The 23,381-nt window shown below is 34.7% G+C and overlaps 2 protein-coding genes across 2 annotated transcripts; both read right to left on the bottom strand.

Annotated features, from left to right (window-relative positions):
• Window positions 1-1,531: 1,531 nt before the first annotated feature.
• Window positions 1,532-4,397, bottom strand: LOC104231890 (elongation factor 1-alpha). Its single transcript, XM_009784954.2, has 3 exons — window positions 4,246-4,397; window positions 2,816-3,294; window positions 1,532-2,739 (listed from the first exon to the last, which is right to left on the bottom strand). The coding sequence occupies exons 2-3, from the start codon at window positions 3,275-3,277 to the stop codon at window positions 1,858-1,860; spliced, it is 1,344 nt and encodes a 447-aa protein (XP_009783256.1). The 5' UTR covers window positions 3,278-3,294; window positions 4,246-4,397; the 3' UTR covers window positions 1,532-1,857.
• A 9,732-nt stretch (window positions 4,398-14,129) lies between these two features.
• LOC104231889 (protein disulfide-isomerase 5-1) lies at window positions 14,130-23,149 on the bottom strand. The gene is made up of 5 exons (XM_009784953.2): window positions 22,838-23,149; window positions 21,456-21,514; window positions 18,966-19,141; window positions 14,658-14,763; window positions 14,130-14,442 (listed from the first exon to the last, which is right to left on the bottom strand). The coding sequence occupies exons 1-4, from the start codon at window positions 22,955-22,957 to the stop codon at window positions 14,669-14,671; spliced, it is 450 nt and encodes a 149-aa protein (XP_009783255.1). The 5' UTR covers window positions 22,958-23,149; the 3' UTR covers window positions 14,130-14,442; window positions 14,658-14,668.
• Window positions 23,150-23,381: the final 232 nt, after the last annotated feature.

The following is a 23,381-nucleotide window of genomic DNA, read 5'->3' as shown; positions in this document are numbered from 1 at the left end:
GAACAAAAACAATCTTGATGATTTTTGAACGATCAGAAGGTTGAATTTTTTTGTTACTCAACTCATGGGGCTCAAACAAGCTAGGCTTGTAGTTAGACCAAGTTTGTTGTAATCCGGCTACATAAATACATTATCTCAACAAGCTATTCAGGATAGTACTCAACTGCAACTTCTAGGGGTCGTTTGATTTACCGCATTAAAGATATATCATAGCATGAAATTCCACATAAGTTTTACAATGTTTGGTTGGTCGTACAAGAATAAATATACAGCGTGTGGTTGGCCTCATTCTGAACTCCATATTGCTAATACATGCATAAGTTTTGTAAGAAAATGTGTATATTTTCAACATAATAGAACGTCAAATAAGAACACGTATTCTATTTGCATTACATATATAAGGGTAACTTAAGACCGCCAAAAAAAGGAAAAAGATAGCAATCCCTACATAAGAATTCTTATACGTTATTATGCGCACTAACAATCTTCATTATGTTAATAACAGTAAATCCCTGCATTACTAATACGGGGATCAAACAATCACTTATAGTTTGAGACTAAACAGGTTAGATGGTGAAAGACTAACAGACCATCACTTTCTTTGTACTTCACCATCCAGTTTCAACTATTCTTTTGAGGTAAAAATCATCTTGTAGTCACTCCATTATTCTTGAGGCACATTTTATATGTTACTTAAGGTCAATAGCCTCAAATCAAAATCCAGAAAAGATGCTCGAACCCACATACACGTTAAGCGTTGGACTATGCTAAAGAAATAGAGTTCATGACCTATGTAGAATTTACCCCTCTTTAGGGCTTCTATTTTTCCCTTCGGTCATAAATCCTAATCTGGTTATCTCCAAGACCTTCATTTGCTAGTTGTAAACAGAAATACATGACTGTCTTAGGCCAAATGAAAGAGCAGTACAGCACTGGTAGCTTCAATGCTAAGTTTATTGGTCGAATATGGGAATTCCTCTTCAATTTTATATATATATATTCATGAACATTTAACATCAACATAGAATCCATGCAGGTATTCACTATTCTCGATTGCATAGTACAAGGATATTTGAGACACTGTTAACTGAAACCGCAGATGCATATCCACAGATTTAATTGCCTGACCTTGAACGCTTAAACAGAAGATAGATCAAATATACGAGGTATTTATCTAAATTTGATTTCTCGGATTCCAACAAGGAAAAAATTTCTATTAGCAATCAAGATTTACAGAACATATATCCGGAGAAGAGAGAGAGAAAACGAGAAAGACAAATTAGCAAAAGAAAAAGACAATACAAGGGATGAATCTCACGGCATCATACCCTACTCGATGAAGGAACTAAAGTTTGATTGAGAGCACCAACACCTGCGGCTAGAGTTCCAATCTATCATAACTTAGCTCCCTTCCCACGGATTCCATTTCCTCTAGCACAGGTTGAAATAACAAGAATACTCTAACAAGTTAAACCAAGATCAAAGAGGAAGCAAGTACTTGTAAAGCTAAAGATATAAAACTACCAGACAATAGAAATAAGAACACATTTTTAACACAAATAAATAAGTTCCGAATTAAGTATCTTAAGCAACATAACAAACAAAACTTCTGAGCCACCTTGGAAAACCAAGGCACCTCAAAAGAAAATGCAGACAGACTCAACAAAGTTTTTCTCGCCACCGCCTGTCAAGCACCCAACTCTGGGAGCGGATACCAGTCATACAAGGCAGAAATCTAGAACCTAAGAACCACATTAAAGACCGAACAAAAACATCACAAGCAGAGAAAACAATGTCTCCATAACACACTTTATTGTAGTAGATATCGCGAGTACCACCAGAATTGAACTGCAACGTTCATTTCTTCTTCTGAGCAGCCTTGGTGACCTTGGCACCAGTTGGGTCCTTCTTGTCAACGTTCTTGATAACACCAACAGCAACAGTTTGACGCATGTCCCTCACAGCAAAACGTCCCAATGGTGGGTACTCAGAGAAGGTCTCAACAACCATGGGCTTGGTGGGAATCATCTTAACCATACCAGCATCACCATTCTTCAAGAACTTGGGCTCCTTCTCAATCTCCTTACCAGAACGCCTGTCGATCTTGGTCAAAATTTCTGCAAACTTGACAGCAATGTGGGAGGTGTGGCAGTCAAGCACTGGAGCATATCCATTTCCAATCTGTCCTGGATGGTTCATGATGATGACTTGGGAGGTAAAGCTGGCAGCACCCTTAGCTGGGTCATCCTTGGAGTTTGAAGCAACAAACCCACGCTTGAGATCCTTAACTGCAACGTTCTTGACGTTGAATCCAACATTGTCACCAGGAAGTGCCTCCTGAAGAGCTTCGTGGTGCATCTCAACAGATTTAACTTCAGTGGTCAGACCAGTGGGACCAAAAGTCACAACCATACCAGGCTTGAGGACACCGGTTTCCACACGACCAACAGGGACAGTACCAATACCACCAATCTTGTACACATCCTGAAGTGGGAGCCTGAGGGGCTTGTCTGAGGGCCTCTTGGGCTCATTGATCTGGTCAAGAGCCTCAAGAAGAGTTGGGCCCTTGTACCAGTCAAGGTTGGTTGATCTTTCGATCATGTTATCACCCTCGAAACCAGAGATGGGGACAAAGGGGATTTTATCAGGGTTGTATCCTACCTTCTTGAGGTAGGAAGAAACCTCCTTCACGATTTCATCATACCTAGCCTTGGAGTACTTGGGGGTGGTAGCATCCATCTGCACAAGGAATAAAGCTGGTTAGCAAACACACATCAATCTTCAATTACAAAGCCACTAAAAAATACAAGCAAACCTTGTTACAGCAGCAAATCATTTGCTTGACACCAAGGGTGAAAGCAAGCAATGCATGTTCACGGGTCTGTCCATCCTTAGAGATACCAGCTTCAAAACCACCAGTGGTGGAGTCAATAATCAGGACAGCACAGTCAGCTTGGGAGGTACCAGTAATCATATTCTTGATGAAGTCCCTGTGTCCAGGAGCATCAATCACAGTGCAGTAGTACTTGGTGGTCTCAAACTTCCACAAGGCAATATCAATGGTGATACCACGCTCACGCTCAGCCTTGAGCTTGTCAAGCACCCAGGCATACTTGAATGACCTCTTGTTCATCTCAGCAGCTTCTTTCTCAAACCTCTCAATGACACGCTTGTCAATACCACCAAGCTTGTAGATCAAGTGACCAGTGGTAGTGGACTTACCAGAGTCGACGTGGCCAATGACCACAATGTTGATGTGAAATTTCTCTTTACCCATGTTGATTTGAAAAAAGACTGCAATAATAAACAGTCTCCAAGTCAATACATACATAAAAACAGGTATAACATGTCAAAGCAGCCAAAAAATAATGTGTTATGTATCCACAACAATATAAAAATTCACACAGAAAAAAGACAAACATACACTTCAGTTACCAAGAACCAATAATATAGGATGTTGGATTAAAAAATTAATTAGCAAAAAGAATTCTCTACTAAGAGACGACAAGAACTAGAGAATATAGTAGTATAAAACACATTGGAAGAATGATCTAGTTGGTTCTTTGGCTATGAAATATGAATTTAACACAATTTAAAATATTTTCAATTATAAGAACTATGACATCAGTTTTATGTGGTCATTAAAGTAAAAATATGATTACTGGTACCCATACACAGTGTTTACACCATTCCATATTAATTTATGGTTTTAAGTAATAAATTAAGGTAAACATGTGTATTTATTAACCACAGATTAGTGAAAAAGAGTGTATGCGAAGACACACGCCATATGCCATTGGATGGGTAAACACCAGGTGTAACTTTTAATCCATGAATCATAAACAGATCATATATGCACAGCAAAGCATGACAAATCTAGACAGATATTACTAATAATTATCAAAATCAAGCCGGTTTCAAAGCCCATAAAGCCACTTCAATTATCGAGTTGATTTATGGAGAAACAATGAACCACAACAGCATGCTAAAAATCAAAACTTACTAGCTAATCAATGAATTATAGAATCTGATAATGCTCACCACATCAAATTCAAAGAACGTATAGTCTAGATGTAATCAGTCTACCCCAAAATCATACAACATGCATATTTTTTAATTAAAATAACAATCGGATAAAACACACATATGAAGATATCATCAAACAGATATGAATGAATCAGATCAATCAAAGCTAACAACAAGTCTATAGAAACTGAAGAGAAACGAAAGAGGATAAGATCTAACCTTAAAAGCCAATATAGATCTGTTGCCGCACAGCAGAAGGAGAAGCAAAAATGAATGAGAGTATTAGGGTTTCAGGGGGGTTATTGGGGTCTATTTATAGGCGAAGGATGAGTGGAGCTAGGGCTTCTCTTAGTGCCGCACTTTAGTCGGTTTACCTAATTACCCCTTAGATCTTTTTTCTTTCTTAAACCTAACCATCAACGGCCGCGTCCTAGTTTTTTTGTTTCCACATTTTCTTTTCTTTTTTCACAATTTCTTTACACGTCATGTTCGAGCCAACTTCCGCCACCTCAATTATTTTAATAGTTGCTTGTTATTCTCTCGGATCCATAATAAGTGACCAATTTACTTTTTTATTTTGGTCCAAAATAAGCATTAATTTATATAATCAAGAAAAAATTCAATTTGTGTTTACAAAATTAACCTTATGTACATATCCCTAAAAAGTTTTCTTACTCCTCACATTAAATATTAATTAAGGGTGGTTTAATCATACTAGGTATTTTGTATAGAATTTAGTATTTTCTTAATGTGCATGCTAAAAGCAAATTGGTCACTTATTATGAACATGAATGAGTAATTGTTAACTCCCGTCAGCACAAATAAACTTTACCTACTATTAATCATAGGGAAATTTTCGATCTTATAACATATAGGAAACTATATTACCAAATATGTTCATAGTTTGCATTTTACCCGATATGCTAAATAAGAAATCATTGTAGCTGTAGATTTCCTTATTTAGTCGCGCTAATATTGGGGAATTAAATATTCTCCCATATTTTTTACCACACAAATCACACATTAAATAGGCTACAATTTAGGTCCATTTACCTAAATGAAAACATTATTTTTCATTCTTTTTTTTTTCGGTTACCCAAACTAAAAAGATTTATTCTCTCTTTCTTCTTCAACATTTTATACCAAATGTCCAGGTCTCATTTTGAAGAGTTTAGCAGTGCCATTTCTATTGTAGGTACATGTACTACATATATTTTCACACTGAAATAATGTGGTGCTGAGGACACGGCCCTTGACAGGGAATTATGGAGGTCGAGCATTAAGGTTGTAGGTTAGGGAGAGTTGGGAATATTTCTACAACACAATAGAGTGAGACTAGCCAGTTAGGAGTTAGACTAAAAATGTAATTGGTCGTCTATTGATGCAGGGCTTTACCTTCTAGTTTTACTATACCAGCCATCTATTTCGTATTTCGTATTCTGTATTTCATATCTCTTATATATTGCTGTTATTTTATTATGCATTTTTATGGTACTAATATATTGACTCCTGTTGCTTTTTTGAGCCGAGGGTCTCCTGGAAACAGCCTCTCTACCCTTCGGGGTAGGGGTAAGGTCTGCGTACATATTACCCTCCCCAGACCCCACTTGTGAGATTATACTGGGTCGTTGTTATTGTTGTTGTTGTTGAAATAATGTGGTGCTGGAAAATTCCTTCACTGAACAAATGTAGACGTAATTTGACGCACACAAGGGAATACCTCTTGATTTCATCAATCAGTTTATAATTCATATAGTTGTATGTTTGTGCTGCTACATTTTATATCAAATTCTAGTTGTATATAAATGTCCTACATTTTATCTACAAATAAACTATATATAGAGAGAGAGATTTTCACAATATCTACAAAATTTTTACATATATTTTACAATAAAATTACATATCAGTTGAAAAATACAGAATTTCAATGTTTCTACAAAATTTCTACAAACTGTTCATAACAAAATTTATCTTTATTTTCATGCATCTTTGTCTAGAACACTAAAGTTACTTGATATGCCAACATCTCCCGTTATAGAGGAATACAACTTATCTATAATTTTTTACAACTTTCACACATTATTTCCACCCAGTTAAATACAACTACAATAACATAAAACTTACATACAAATTTTATACAAATTTTATACAATATGTCTTTTGTATCTGATTTATACATAGTAAAAACAAATTTCATACAACTAATTATATATTATAACACTTATCTAAAGTTATCTACAATTTTCGTACATTATTTCTACTAAGTTATATACAACTACAATATAATATCACTTAAATATTATTTTTATACAAATATTGTTCAACTTTCATACAATAGTTAAATGAATAAAAGGAAAACAAATAAATAACAGAATACATTTTTTCTACAATTGTTCTACAATTTTTCTATAATTTCTGCAATATAATGTATGTCATGTCGTCTTCTTTTTCTTCTTCTTCTTCTTCGAGTTTCAATCTGAAATCCAACCAAAATCAAGTATAATCTTCACTAAAACCCCTCAAAATTGAGATATAAACTCCAAATCATATTCCCAATTATTTGCAACAACACCAAATCCAAACAAATAATGATTTTTGAAAACCTAAATTCGAATTCAAAGCTTCAAAGTTTTTTTATGGTTGTCAATGGTAGAATTGCTGCTCTCTTTTCCTTTCCTCTTATATTACTGAAATTTGGGATTGAGAGATAGAGAGAGACGTAGAGAGAATTCCCAATTCTTTACAACAACATCCAATCCAAACAAACAATGTCTTTTGAAAACCAAAATTCGAATTCAAAGCTTCAAAACTTTTTAATGGTTGTCAATGGTGGAGGGGTTACAGATTTTCGTTGGTTTTAGAAGAGAAATCATGGGTGATTGAAGAGGAAATCGTGGGTGTGGTTTGAGTAAATCGGATGGAGAGAGAAACTTGGGGGAGTGAAAATATACGGGTGAGTAAAATTAGGAACTAATTAATATCATTAAAATCCTAAAATGGTACGTAAATGGTAATTAGGTATATAGAAGGTAATTATATTAAAAGTTAAGCATGGAGGGTAATATAGTTTACTATATGACATAAGAATGATGAGAAAAATCATCAAATTTTTCTTGTCTTCGTTGAGAATTTTTAACCTAAAACTTTATGATTATCCTTTCACTGTATTGATTTCATTGATCACTAAATTATACTCTTGAATATTATTGGTTCACATTTTCTAGACCACTAAAACAATATTTATTTACATAATTAAATTACTCCGTAAAATATAATTTGCCCGTGTACCACTTCTATAAATTACACATTCTTTTTCTAGGTTAATTAATTCATGTGTTACACATGCTTCTATATCACTCCGTTTGTTACAATGTTATATGATCCTGTTTTTCTTTCTAAGTTTCTTGCAAAAAGAATGACTTTTTTCAAATTATTTTTAGATCATGCTTTGTTGGCTTATACATTCTTTTTGCCGGGATATTTTTATGTATATGTAATATACATGATAATACTATGATGGTAATATTGCAGTTGTAATTGATCAAGAAGGAACTCGAATTTTTGGTGTCATCGTCCGGAAAATTAAGAGAATTAAATTTTGCTAGAATAGTTTCACACGTCGATCCGTTAATTCAATAAAATAGGGATTAGCACTCGATTTCGTTGGCACCATGCAATTGAACCAACTCAATTGCATATATATAATACTGAATGGTGTTTTCATAACGTTTGAAATGTAACGGCAACACAATGAGAAAGCTGTTTTCCCATTAGCCATCCACCAATGAGATTTTGTACTATAAACCTATAAAGGTGGACCATTGACCCTTACAGCATCAGGTCTTGAACGCAATCAAATTTGCTTGGCCTCCAAGCCAAAACATTCTATGTCCACATTTTGCGTTTCATGCCATTATGATGTCGACATCTTGTGACAATTTCGTACTAATAATATAATAATTCAAATATAAGATAAAATATTTTTATTGACATACATATATACGCAAAGGCAGATCTTGAATTTAAATGCTATGAGTTCAATTTTAATGTTTTTAACATTGAACCCATTATATTTTTAAAGTTATGAGTTCATATCTATTATTTTTGGAATTTTAATAAATTTTTACATATTAATTTTTACTCCTCATTTAAAGTTATGGGTTTAGTCGAACCCGTAGTTAATACACTACATCCACCTATGTATATACGTGCCAATTTACACATATTTTGATTATTCTATGTGTTACTTGTTATTTCCTACCAACAAAAAGATCTCTCGACTATTTTGTGGGAAACATGTTATCTCCCGCCAACGCAAGTACGAGATAATTATGTTCATCGAGACATAGAGAGATAAAGAAGAAATCACCTAGTATTTTTTATTTTCATTAAAATTAACCTTGTAAGCACGTGATTTTTGCCCTATGAGAGAATTACTCCAAAAAAATTCAAAATAAAATAATTTTCCTATGTGTGCAATTTGAGAATTTTCGTGGCATTTTTGATAATTATTTGTATTTGTCCATGCATGTTTATTTGTTAAATTAATAAAAAATACAAAAAAAATATCGCATTTGCATTTAGGATTTAATTCTACAATTAGGAGCAATTAAGTTTGTTTCTACAAGAACAAAAAAATCATAAAAATAATATACGTTGCATTTTTAGCATTTAATGTCCAAATTGTGTGATTTTATCGTAATTACTATTTAATTGTGTGTTAATTGTTATTGAGAGTTAATTTGCACTTTTATAAATTAATTTAGCTCTATAGGATAATTTAGGATTTTTAGAATTTAGTTTTAGTTTAAGAAAAAAGAAAAAGAAAAAAGAAGCAATAAAAGAAGAAGAAAATCGGATTGGGCCACCTTTTAATTTAAATCAACCAGACCGAAACCAAATAACTCAACCGGGTCGACCCGACCCAGTCCGCCCCATAACCCAAACTAATCCCAACCCCCATTTTCATTTTTTCATTTTTCCCAACCCTAAAAAACCCTAAAACCATCAGCCTCATGTCCAGCAGCCATTGCTGCTGCTTCATCTCCTCATCCCAAGCGACCACACATAGCTGCTGCTGCTTCATCTCCTCTCTCGTCAAACTGCTGCCCAAGCTCCTTCTTCTTCATCGACGAACAACACACAACCTCGTCGTCCACCCAACTCCCCATGGTTGCTGCTCCTTCATTTTCTTCATCAACGTCCAGCGACCTCACCTCTCATGGCTGCCTTCGTCGAGCTCCGTCGATCACCCTTGCTGCTTCTTCTCCTTCATCTCAACTACGTCGAGCTCCAGTCAGTCATCATGGCTGCTGCTTTACCTCTCATGGCTGCCTCCGTCGACCACCCTTGCTGTTTCTTCTTCTTCATCGTTGCTGCGTCGACCAACCACCTCCCTCACGTCCACCAGTAGCAACGTCGGTGACCCCTCACGCCGAACTCCATCTCTAGCCACCTTCACAAAACCAATAACCCACAGAAAAACACCATCGCCACCCGTCTCCACCAGCTGCTATAACAGCAGCGACGAACACACTAGACATACGACCACCACACCCAAAACACCCTAAAAGTCCACTGTTGCTGCTCAACACACATACACACAGCTTCACGTCCAAACAACTTGTTGTCTCGTCGTTTCTTCAGGTTTAATCCGTCAAGGTCGTCGTTTGTCGTTCTGAGTTCGTCGAGATTAAAAGAGAAGGTGGGTTTTCGTTGAGTCGAGATCCATTAGGTCGTTGGCAGTCTTGATCCGAGTTTTCCGTTTCCGTTCGAGTTCGTCGTTGTTCATTTCCGGTTAGTTGGTTTAAGTTTTATTTCTGTCCGTATTTTGTTTGATATTCTCGGATTTGAAATCAGTATATGTTTAATTCTTTTCTTGTTCGTTGTTTTTCATTTCTTGATTATTTCTTCAGTTTGTTTTTATTCATTTGTTTTTGTTTACTTTTAATATAGAAGTGTGTTAGTTTAATCACTTAAATCATTCATCTTCGTTGTTTGAGTTAGATTTAATTCGTGTTCATTTTTTGTTTGAAGTTCGTTTTTCATCAAGTGATTTAATGTGAGTATTTTGGTTTTTAGTTTTTGATTTAGTTTGAATCATCCATCTTTGTTGTAATGTTATTGGATTTAATTCGAGGTTCGATTGATGATCGGGTTTGGTGATTTGTATTTACTTGTTTGTTCTGCTGAGTTTGTTTGGATATGAATCTGACTGTATTGTTAATTCATGAACGTTGTCGATTAGGAGTTTGTTTGGCAAGTTTATTATGCAGAGTTTGATTATTAGTTGTCAATTATCAGGTTTGATTGGTTATAGCTGCTGTATTTTGGTTAATTGATTAGGTGAATTGGTTATAGCTGATGTGGGTAGAATGGTAAATTGCAGTATTTTCAGGGGTAGAATGGTAATTTCAGTAATTTTAGAGGGGTATTTTTGGAATTAAAAATTTGAACAATTATTTATTTTGAGTGCTCTGTCCACTAATCTAATAATATTAAAATAATACATAAAATAATACGTAGTGGGGGACAAGACATAATGGTGAGGAATTAATACATTGTTTAATATAGTGGGGGACAAAGCATGCGGTAGTGGGGAATAATGGAATTAATTAAAGAAAAGATATGGATTAGTGAGAACTAATGTATTTGTTTAATATAGTGAGGGACAAAACATTAAGTAGTGGGAAGTTAAAGGGGGATGGGTAGAAGATGGTGGGATTTTAGTTTAAATGCTTCAAGTTTGTAAATAAATAGAGGGAGAATTCCAAAAATAGAGGGGAGGGGGATTCGAATAAGAAAAAAAGAGATTGGCTGAATATTGAGGAAAAATTTGGAAGGAGATTCGAAAGAGAGAGTAGTATACACCCGATATACAATCTGCATACATTGGATATACAGAGGAGTCAGAATTTAAGGGTTAAACATTAACTGGTCTTTCAATCTAAAAAAATATTCACTTTGTGTCTGCCCGTTGATTGTTGTTGGTGTTTCTGGATTTCATTTGATTTGTTCTTTAAGTTTGGTTGGTTATTTGCTACTACTTCACTGGTTATTGCTGGATTTTTGTTTGATTTTAAAATCTGTCACTGGTTTCTCGTTGCTGGTTGTTACTGGTTGCGGGGTGTTGCTGTTGTTATATGCTACTGCATTTCTGCCGATCTTCCTCTTCTTTTACTTCTAATATCAGGTACACAACTGACACGCTGGTTACTGTAAGCTGAAACATGAAGCATGAATATGAAATGAAGAGTTGAAGTTCTGAATTTATCTTAACTATATTCTGAATTTTAGTTGTATATATACATTATTTAGCTTCCTCTTATCAGAATCATGTAGTTGTTTTATTCTGTAATAAATCAGTTCGGCAAAATAGGTTAATTCACTAGTTATGAAGGCTTCAAGATTATAGGTTGATCATGAACAAGTAGCTAAATTTAGCTAAGACACGAATTTAAATTAAACATCGTAAATTAGGCATTAAGGCATGACTTGAGCTTAAGCAAGATTAAGAGAACGTTTAAGTCTAATAAACTTTCTAATAAGCTTTAGTAATTATGGTTAAATCTAGTTTCAAATGATTGTGAATAATTAATCTCAATAATTTTTTTTTAAAAAAAAATAACAATGCTGAGTTTTAATCTAGCTATATTTGTTTATTTTGAATATTAGTTGTTGAATTTTTATTTTATTTATAATTTCGAAATTAAGAGTGAAATTCCTTTTTCATCAATATTTGTATTAATCAAGCAATTAGCATGTCATGTCTTCTTAAAATAATAAAAGCTAGTAATAAATTAGGATTTTCTTTCTTTATTTTAGAGACTCATTTTTATAGAAAAATGTAGTCGTTTTAAGATTTGTCCAAATAAATGAGATGAGCCTCGCTTAATGAAATGTATAGATTGCGGGGCCCTCAATAAATGTACATTTAATCGCTTAGAATTAGGGAGGAGCCGTTTTAGCAAATTTCACGGCCCTACCCAAAATAATGATACGCTAGACTCTTTAGGCGCGATTTAATTAATTTTACCTTTTTAAACTCGGATGCGCATTTCATGCAACCCAAATCTAAATCCTAAAACATTGAATAAAAATGTGTTCCGGATTGCGGGTGCATTTCATGTGACGTAATCCAAAGACATGTTTTAAAACGATGTTCACAATTTTTTTTTAAAAATAATAATAATAATAATAAAGTGGTAAAGAGTTAAAATTGGCACATCGGTTCATAATTGTATTAAAATCAGATAAATAAGCCAAATATGACAGTTGAGCGACCGTGCTAGAACCACGGAACTCGGGAATGCCTAACACCTTCTCCCGGGTTAACAGAATTCCTTATCCGGATTTCTGGTTTGCGGACTGTAATACAGAGTCATTCTTTTCCTCGATTCGGGATTAAAACCGGTGACTTGGGACACCATAAATCTCCCAAGTGGCGACTCTAATTCTTAAATAATAAATCCCGTTTCGATTGTCCCGTGATTGGAAAAACTCCCTTCCGCGCCCCTTTGAGGCGGCGCGGGCCGAAAAAAGAGGTGTGACAAACCTGAAGCCTCACGGATCTCCTCTCATTTTATTAACCACTAGGCCACACTACTAGTACTTGTAATGAGCATGCAAGGTAAGGAAAGATTTAATCAAACCCAAAAAATGACAACCCAGTGCACAAGACATCTCGCGTTCATGCAAGTTCCGGGAAAGGGTTGCACCCCAAAGAGTGTGATATAGACAGCCTACCCTAATGCAAGTATTACTGGCTGTTTCCACAGCTCGAACCTATGACCTAAGTCATAAAAAACAACTTGGTCATTGCTCCAAGTATAATCAAACCCAATTCTACAAAATATCCAATAATCCAAAGGGTAGGTCAATAGGTCACTTAAGAGTTCTCCACATTGTCATTCATAGAGAGGTTGAAAATGGCAATTTCTTTCTGAAATGGAGGAGCTGGAATCTTAAGTGGAAAGCAGCACGTCCCCCATTTTAATTTATTTAATTGTGGAATAAATGAATAATCAAGCTGGCTGATCCTTTTCTTTTCTTTTATTATATATTTTCTGTTTAAAAAAAGGACAATTATATTACAGAAAAAGACAAGCAAGAATTTGTATTAAAGGACAGTAAACTTGGTCGTTTCTTCCAATAGCCAACAAATATATATACACAAAATAAACAAACATTACAGTCTTAATCAAATTAGTACCCAAGATTCGGTGAAGACACATCATGTTTGGCAGGCATGAGCTTGTAGGTAATGTTTCATTTGTCAGCTACATTTGCAATGAAAAAATTAATGTGTGCTTAATTAGAACAAAACCCTGAGATCCCGCAGTATTATTCCTAGAATGTTTCCTTGTTTCTCAGCTCACCACTCACTTCCCCTAAATGAGGTCTGTATCAAACGTAAAAGTTAAGCAAACCCAAGCAAAATATTCTGATCTGTAGTGTTACTTCCTACAGTTCCTAGGAACATGTGTGTATCTTAAGCAAACAATATGTAGCTATGAACGTCTACTCATGTGAGACAAGAATGCTCTGTTGCTCTCATATTGATCCTTAACCCGCAAATTGAAATATGTATTCTATGCTTGACTAAAAAAATGCTACCCTCCTCTATTCTAAATATTAGTCGTTTTGACAGATTGAATTTATTTAAAATATTTGACGTTTAGAAAAACAAACAGTCATTTATTATTTTTCATCTTCAAAACTACCACTATTGTTTCAATTAGTGAAATGTTTATAGAGAGATAAATGATAACTGTGCAAATACTCTTATTTTATCTGTTAAGTATCTTTCTCTAAGTAGCGGGCAAAAATGTCACAAGACGGACGGAGTAATACGGTAGACATAGCTTTTAGCTTTGAGGAAACAAATTGTAGAACAAATAGCAGTTGCTAAGTCAAGGCCATCAAAAGGAGATGGAACATGAAAATTTCAAAAAGTATCTTGAAACGCATATTGAGTTAATATCCACTTATCATTTTCTTCCGTAATTCGTCCTGTGAGAAATTTATGTTGTTCCTAGACGCAAAGAGAAGCACGTCCCAATCATAATCAAGCATTATACTGTGGGCTTGTCATTACCACTGCATAGCTCAATATGACATCTTTGCTCATACCAAAAAATGAGAATAACAAAATTTCATGTCTAACATCTCTTTCGAGTATCTTTGGAGTTTACAGTAATCATTTAGCAAATTAGATCCTTTTTCGTCTAGCCAATGTCAGCCTAATCAGATTAACAAAATCCTAGACAGCGAAATCTAGGAGAATAAGAAGGCCATCACCAACCCAGTGTCAGTACAAAAGAAGACTCACTGGCCATCTTCATCCATTCTAGCGTTTTCCAGATTCTGCTAGGGAACAGTCCTTCCGGTGAAACATGGCAAGACTGTACCTGTTACCTGTCAGTGTTAAACCACATTTCAGTGGGAAGCTTGCAAATGTGTATAAGCGAATTAATTTTACAAGAGAAACTCCACAAGGAAGGAGGATGGTATACATGGCTTTTCCACTCATAGCAGATGTTTTGAGATGGAAATGCAGATAAAAAGGAGAACCTGCATATAGCCATGCAAAAGACGGAGGCATTTAGAGCTTTCAGTCTTTCAGAGTTTACCTGGCAGTAAGTTATAACTCTTTATCATCACCAGCTTCAGCTTTTGTGGCGGCTTTCTCTGCTTCTTCTAATGCAAAAATTTTCAGCGATTCAATGTCTCTTGGTCCTACAGCAACAGATGTAAAATACAGGATTTCAGGTCAAATACAAGTTAATGGGCATGGAGTGGCGAGACCAGCTTGTCGCATTTTATGGTATTATTGTCTTAACGTCATGATAGATGCTAAAGGAGCTAAAAGGATGTTTTGATACAAGTGGGATATATGTTAACAATTGTCTTACCTATATTTACAGCTTTTTGATGAAGTAGCAGTGAGTACTTAGCTAAATATTCATTGATTGAAAGATCCTAGGTCCTTTTAGACAGCTTCAATATACATGATCTTGGGTCTACCTCATCCCTTTTCTGCACCATCAATCATCATATCGTTACACCTATGGACCGGTGCATTTAGAGGTTTATGTAAGACATGATCAAACCATCTTAAGTCGCCCTCTTTCAGTTTAAATTCTATGAGTGCTACTTGCATCATCTCACTGATGTGCTTATTTCTAACATTTTCCAATCTTGTGTGACCACATAACAATCTTAACCTCCGCAATTCTACAACACTAATCTTGTTGATATGTTGAGCCTTAGACGCCCAACTTTCTTTCCCGTATAACATTGATATTCTCACTACCTTTTTATAGATCGGCTTTCACTTTTTAAGGTAGCTTTTTATCGTATAGCACTCTTCCATTTCAACCATATTATTAAGTCTATATGTCACATCTCCATCTATCATGTTTTCTTTTTGACGACTAAGCCTACACATCCACATTGTTGTGAAATAATAGTAACATTACAAGAACTAAGCAATTAACAAAAGTTTAAAAAATAAAGAATATAAATACTAGTAAGAGCACAAAAAAGTAACTTCTTTTCTTCTTTCACATGTGTGTTCTGCCTATCTCAATTATCAGACCTTTTATAGGAAAGAAAGGTGAGAGATAGCTTGTAAGAATCACCACTGCACTGTGACAAGTATGGACATATAGCATGGGAATCCATCCATAAAATATTTACAACACTCATCCTTGAATGGCCACGTAAAAAAGGAAAGATATGCCTTGTTAAGACCATACTAGGAAAAAACCCACTGCAAAAATATCCTAGTGAAAGAAAAGTAATACTACATAGTTATTTGTAATATATATTGCTTGTTGCTTCATTAAAACCTTACCCAAAAACCGAATGGGACAAAAGCCTTAGTTAAGGAAAAATAGTGCAGCACATATTTAACTCTCCCGGATGAAAACATCACTTATTGTCTTGAAGATGACACATTCCAATAATGTATGAGATTGACAATTCTTTAATGAACAGAACCGTCAAATTATCATTTGAACGAAGTTGTTGAACATCAATTTCACCATTCTTTTGAAGATCACGAGTAAAAAAGAATTTTAGTGAAATATGTTTTATTCTATCTCATCCTCCTTTTAGTTGAGCTATGCATGCAGCATTATTTTCATACAATGTAGTTGGAAATTCCTTTTGAAAGGAAGACCACATGTTTCCTGGATGATTGAGTTATTGATCTCAACCAAATGCATTCTCGACTTGCTTCATGAATGACTATTATCTCTGCATGATTTGAAGAAGTAGCAACCATAGTTTTGCTTTATTGAATGCCATGATATGGTTGTACCTCTACATGTAAATAAATAACTTGTTTGAGATCGATTTTTATTTGAATCAGACAAATATCTTGTATTTGCATAGCCAATCAATTGTGAGTTTATTCATTTGAATAAAACAGTCCCATATGAATGGTCCCTTAGAGGTATTTGAACATATGCTTAATACCACTCCATCGTCTTCGTGTTAGGAAGAACTAAATCTTGCTAACAAGCTTATAGAGAAAGCTATGTTTGGTAGAAAATTATTGGCAAGATACTTTAATGCACCAATTGCACTAAGATATGGTATTTCAGTACCAAACATATGGTTGCTACTTTATTAATCTTTATTCTCATATGGTTGCTCTTCATTATTCTCATAAGGTCGAAATAAATCTTTATTAATGTCAAGCAATCTCACAACCACGTGGACTCAATGGATGTGCTTTATTAAGTTGTTCGGACTCGGGTGCGGGTATCCGATACGGGGACGGATCTGAGTATCGGATTCGGCAAAATCTAAATTTTAAGATTCGGGTGGTACGGATCCAAATATGGATACGGGTGCGGGATTCGGCTAATAAAAAAATAGGGCTATAAAAATAATGTAAATTTTGAGAGATATTCTGTGAAAAACTTACATGAATATTGTAGAATTCAATCTTTCATTCTCCAAGATGGACATTATGCTTTCATTCTCCTAAATCTGTTTTATTTTTTATTTTGAGAAATCAAAATCTCAATTTTTCTCCCAGATTTGCTGATGGACTCCGATCAAAGTGTCCAAAGTTAGTTGACCGTATCCGGGACGTATCCCGCTCCCGTCCCTGTCTCGTATCGGGACGGGGACAACACCAAAATCGAAGATTCCGCGCAACTTAGGTGCTTTATCCATGTAAAATCGCTTTAAAATTTAGTATACACTGATTGGTGGACAAATATTCCATTTGTAAAATGCTCAAACCAAGATAGAATTTTGTCTTTCCAAAATCTTTCATTTCAAATTCTTTCTTCATATATTCTACAGTCTTTGGATGTTCTTCCGGAGTTCCAGTGATATTCAAGTCATCAACATATTATGACAAATTCAGATCCAGGCCTCTTAATAAAGACATAAGAGCAAATTGGGTCATTTTTGTTCTTTCAACAGATACTCGTTAAGGCTATTATACCACATGTGTCCTAATTGTTTTAATCCGTATAAGAATTTCTGAAGCTTTATTGAATGAGTTTTCCAGAAATCTTTATATGCATCAGGCACTTTGAATCCTTTAGGGATTTTCATAAAAAATTTATTGTCCGGTGAACCATATAAATAGGCGGTGACAACATCCATAAGATGCATATCAAGTTTTACATGAACGGCAAAATTTATAAAATACCCGAAAGTGATTGCATCCACCATAGGATAATATATACTCTTTTTCTTTCACTAGGATTTTTCCCAATAATTTTTTTCTAGTAAGGTCTTATGAAGAATATTAGTAGTGTTGTAAATAGTTTATGGATGGACACCCATGCTATATGTCAATCCTTGACACTGTGCAATGATGATTCTTACAAGCTATATGTCACCTTCCTTGCCTATAAAAGGCATGGTAATTGAGATAGGCAGAACATACATTTGATAGAGGAGAAGGAGTTACTCTTTTGTGCTCTTAGTCTTACTAGTATTATTTATTCTCCTTACGTTTTAAGTTTATGTTAATTCTTAGTTCTTGCAATATTACTTATATTTCACAACACGTCAGAACGAGGCTCTAATCTTCTCCAAGTAGAGTTTTGAGTTTCTACTTCAGATTAGGTATGCATTTAAAGTTTTATGAAAGAACTTTGATCATTACTTGTTTTTTTCCAGATAACTCCTTTTTCTTCTTCCAATTGTATGTTATCATTGTCAGTTATATCGCCTTTTATAGGCATGAAAAAGTAAAGAATTACTATTGTAAAATAGTGAAAGGAATGAACACCCACAACAAGCATGAGCATCCAGTCCATATTATTTACCACAACACCAATATTTTGTCTACTCTTGCTTCTTTTTTATCCCTCTTATTGGGACTAAACGTGCAGTGCGTATACACTATGTTATTTCTGTTTTTGATAATCATACTATCTTACTTCTGTTATCCTCAAAAACCGCACTATTAAATACATTTTCTCCGTAGTTCCAACATTTGATTGGCTCCATCACTAGTTCCGTTAAGTAAACTGCATCATCTGCAAATGAGATGCACCATGGAACCTCATCCTATATAGTTAGAGAACTCAGATTTAAATGCTGCGTTGCACCAGAGCAAGAAATGGCTAAAAATGCCCTCCATCCTAAATATGTTTTAGAGTTGACACAGCTTCACTATTATCCTAATAATTTCACATTGTTCAAAAATTCATTCACTGAACAAACCAAACTTAAAGCAAGATGTAATACTTATATTATCACACTAACTTTAATATTTTCTTCTACACGGACTGATTCTTTTAATAAGTAATTCTACAGGCACTGATATAATCACAGGTCAATTTAGAAAAGCAGATACAATTGGGAGTAGCAAAAGAAATCCAAATTATGCATCCTTGTAACTTAAACTTTTAAATCGACTATGAGATAGTTAAGAGATGTTTCAAAGAAAAAACTCCTACCTTGGTACTTTGCAACTTCTTCTCCATTGTAGAAGAGTTTGAATGTAGGATATGAATGGATATCAACTTTGTTACACACTGGTTTATGTGTACCACAATCAACTTGTCCCACCTCTATCTCATCCTCCCCTTCCATCGCTTTCCCTAGATCATCCCAAAGTGTTCCCAGGTTCTTACTGAAAAAAGGTCTCAGAATTAGCAAAACGAAAGAACCTTCTTAGGACAATACAGCAAAGGAAATATCAAGGACTAATTTTGTGATATATAACGAAATTTAAAAACTAAAATGAACCCAACTCAACATTATCTTACCAAATACATATTGGCTGAAGAATCATGTTTTTTCAGTTAACTAAGCCAGTCACAGACAGGTACATGCCTTGTGATGGACTAGTAAGTATGTTTTAAAGTCCTTGGACATCTACAATTATTATTCTCCAGAAAAGTATAGTACTGGCACTTGGGATTATTAGGTCTATCATCCAGTTAATTCTCTTACTAGTTGCCATATATAACCAAAAATATTAGCTAGCTACAAGTCAAAATGCCACTTATAAAAAAAAAAAAGCTACATGTGAAAATTTTAACAAAAGAAGAGTGTCAGTATGTAAAATACTAGATAGAAAACTGCTAGATTTTTCAGCATTTCATTATCATCAGTAATAAGAATAATGAAGATCTAACTAATTTGTATTTTTGATGTAATAACACTAAAGACATCGCAAAAGTTTGAGTTGACAGTTGTTCCAGAGGTACTTCACCACTCAGGTTGCTCAGCAACGGCACCGTGAAGTGTCCCTATCTCACGCTGGCCTGGATACTTTAGAATGTAAAATTATTGGTTGAATCAGCATGCTGAGATGAGTTATATATATATATATTTTTTAATTTTATTTTATTTTTTTTATGACCGAGAAATCTGTCTGGAGCCGATCCTTTGAACCAACCGCAGCCTTCAAAACTCGGTGGATAATGGGCCCGCCCCTCTAAGTCACTAATATAATTACCATCTTCTGAATTAACCCAAATAAATCTGCAAACGACCTAATCTCTTTCCCACCAAACAACCAACATCCATTGGTGCCCTTTCCTTGACCAATGGCACCACTGTTCGAACGACCTCAGCAATAGTCATTGAACAAGAAGAACAAAATAGAGAATTTAAATTCTCAATATGATCCATAAGAGTAAATAATTAGAATAAGGGATATTTCAGTGAATCACCCTCCACTTAACACTGACCCTTTCATGTGGTTCAGTGACACTTAAGCCCCCTTCCCCCAACCCTTTAACTTCATTCATATTCTGATAGGTATCTGTCATCGGAAATGGGTCACAAGAAGACCATAGAGAGAGAGTAGCCCTCTAAAGTCAAAACTGTCTTTAAGTTCAAATTCGCGACATGTATAATCTTTAAAATGGGTAAAATACTGATTCAATTTTATCCAATATGAATATATCAAACAAACTTCTTCACAAGGCGTTCCAATCTCTATGTGGATTTTAGTCATATCAAATACCTCAACAGTAACTTTCTAATGTAGTCTTCAGAGCCAAAGCATTATGGGTGATTTATTTTACCTCTCAGCATGAAATTGTCTCCTTCAAGAGACTTTGGCTTAGCATTTTTTTTCTTTTTCTTTTTGAGAAACGTAGAATGTTCATTAATCTTGGAAGTTTCCTTTCCTTGTACTACTAGATCATAGTGTAAATGGGATTCCATACCCGTTTGGCCAAGCTGCAAAAATTAGCTTATTTTGAGAAGTGCTTTTCTCAAAAGTACTTTTGGTGAGAAGCAGTTTGTGTTTGGCTAATTAGTTTGAAAAACACTTCTGAGCAGCAATTAGTGTTTGACCAAGCTTAAAAAAACTACTTCTAAGTGTATTTTTCTCAAAAGTGCCTCTCAAAAAAGTACTTTTGGAGAGAAGCTACTTTTTTCTGCTTCTCCTCAAAAACACTTTTTTTTCCTTCCAAAAGCTTGGTCAAACACCTCAATTTTTGGCCAAAAGAAAAAAGCACTTTTGGCCAAAAAGAAGCTTGGCCAAATAGGCTAGTTAACCTTGACAATGAAATGAAAGAATATTTGATCATTTTAACATAGCTCTTCCCTGTGGCCACAGATATAATCAGGCCCACCTGTTTACAGAATATGCTTGAACTTGCAGTCAAGAGGCAAGCCACATTCATGCACTACAAGATTCAGAGCATCATGGTACCTTTAGCAATTTGAATTTGGAAAATGAGATCCTTCATGGATATCACAGAGTATCTATCTACGCTACTAATAGAGAAGGCTTTACGCATTCATAGTGGCAGTTTGGACACCAAAAATGCCTAGAACTTCCTAAATTTTCCTCACATTAAAGAACCAAAAAAGTAGCTAGCAGGCAGAAGTGGAAATTGAGTTGAGAATTCAGACAAGCCAACCATTTCTACAAGAGGAAAAGGGAAAACATTAAAACTAAAGCAGACTAGTTTTGAAAGGCTTACCAGTGCTTACACCACGGTACACAAAATTTGACAAACCATGCAGTGTCCTTCTCATTTATCTAAATGAAATCCAAAAGAACATGTGAGTATGGCTATGGAAACCATTCAAAAAGTTGCACAAAACCACCAACAGCTAACTCAAGACTGCAACTATTATTTGATTCAATGTTGAATACTACTTGATGTAAAAGAAATCAACAGAATATATAAAGAAAACTTAAATATTTAGCTATGTGGCTGATTAAATTAGCTACATGTACTCTATGTCCACCAATGGATAATCACTCTTCCAAACCAGATGAATGGCAACGGGATGAACAGAGATTACAGATTACCCACCACGTGGAAACCACCGATATCATAATCATCAACCAAACCTGAACTGAAAAAGGTTTTCTTTTTCCTATTTCATTTATTTTTCTTTTGAGTTACTAACTCCTGCTGCTGAAATGGTTTAGCCACCCACGTGTTACATAGGCCTTCAGATGCACCAGTTTTTAGATGTGAAAACATGATGATTGAAGGTGTTAACAAGATGAAGAGAGACCTAAAATCACATGGAAAGAAGTAGTCGCAAAAGATTTATAATATCTCAGACTCCAGGTAGATCTAGCAAAAGATAGAAAATAATTGAAGTTGAAAATCCGTAAAGGTGATAGCAACTAGAACACTTGTGCTTACGAGAAGATTCTTAGTATATTATTAGTGATATAATGACTGGAGTATATTAGTGAATCCCTAGTGTTAGATAATTCTTAAGTACGCAATATTGAAATATTATTGAACCAAACAGAGCATTTATGATATTGAGTGTTGAGGATTCATATAGTCAGTACCAACTAGCTTGGGATTGAAGCGTCGTTGTTGTTGTTGTTACCAGCATCTAATCATATTACACAAAGAAAAATCCGTATGAGATTGAGTATTGAGGATTCATACTGCCGGACCCAACTAGCTTGGGATTGAGGCATAGTTGTTGTTGTTTTTGTTGGCTGAGATAGTATGAGACGCAAATGTCCTATGATGCTCCTAGTTCTTTCACGATTTTTTTTCCTTACAATTTAGATCAAATAACCGGTTACCCAATATGGACACATTCAATTTCCTACTTTGGCAAAAATAACCAAAAAATCACACAAACTATAAAAATTAACAATAAACCGAATTAAATTTAGATATCACTACTCAATAACCAATAAAATATCATCTCCATAATAAAACACATACAGTAAAATAAGAACAATAATTACGTGAAAACTCTAATATACATGTTACAGATCGTATAAACCCTAGTAGTTTTCTAGGAGGCAAATCTGATCTCTGATCTAAAAACAAGAAACTAAACAGCTCTATCAGAAGCAACAAAAAAGAAGTTTATTTACCTTGTCATTAAAAGTATCGGCTGTGAGGGTAATGACTTCAGCTCTGGCGATAAATATCGAACTTAACAAAAAGATGCAACACAATAAGATAAAGGCAAATGGGAGCGTACAGCGTTTCATCGTAGCACCAGATTTTGATTCTGAAAATCGAAATTTCAGTATAGCTGAAAATCCTCCAACTTATTGCTTTGAATTTGAAGTAGACTGGGAAGAAGGAAGAATTAAGAGAAGAAATGGGAAAAGTAATAAATAGAAGGATGTTTGGGAGTATTTCCAATATGGAATATTTTAGTTATACTGTTTCTTCTTTGTGGGATTGTTACACAAATATAATATATATATATATATGTATTATATGTGCATAATTGTATAAATTATTGGATAATTTATATATTTTGCCTAAAAAAAAGACAGTAAATTTGACCAACTATTTATGTAAAAGACACCTTTTCTTTTTCTTTTGTGGGTGGACTTAACTTACGGGTTTGTTCCATTAAGTTTTGACTAATGAAAAAGGACAAAATACAAAATTAAGGAGTTCGTC

This window comes from Nicotiana sylvestris, chromosome 11, assembly GCF_000393655.2.
Source record: "Nicotiana sylvestris chromosome 11, ASM39365v2, whole genome shotgun sequence".
NCBI classification, from domain to species: Eukaryota; Viridiplantae; Streptophyta; class Magnoliopsida; order Solanales; family Solanaceae; genus Nicotiana; species Nicotiana sylvestris.
This window is presented reverse-complemented; position numbering and strand designations above follow the sequence as displayed.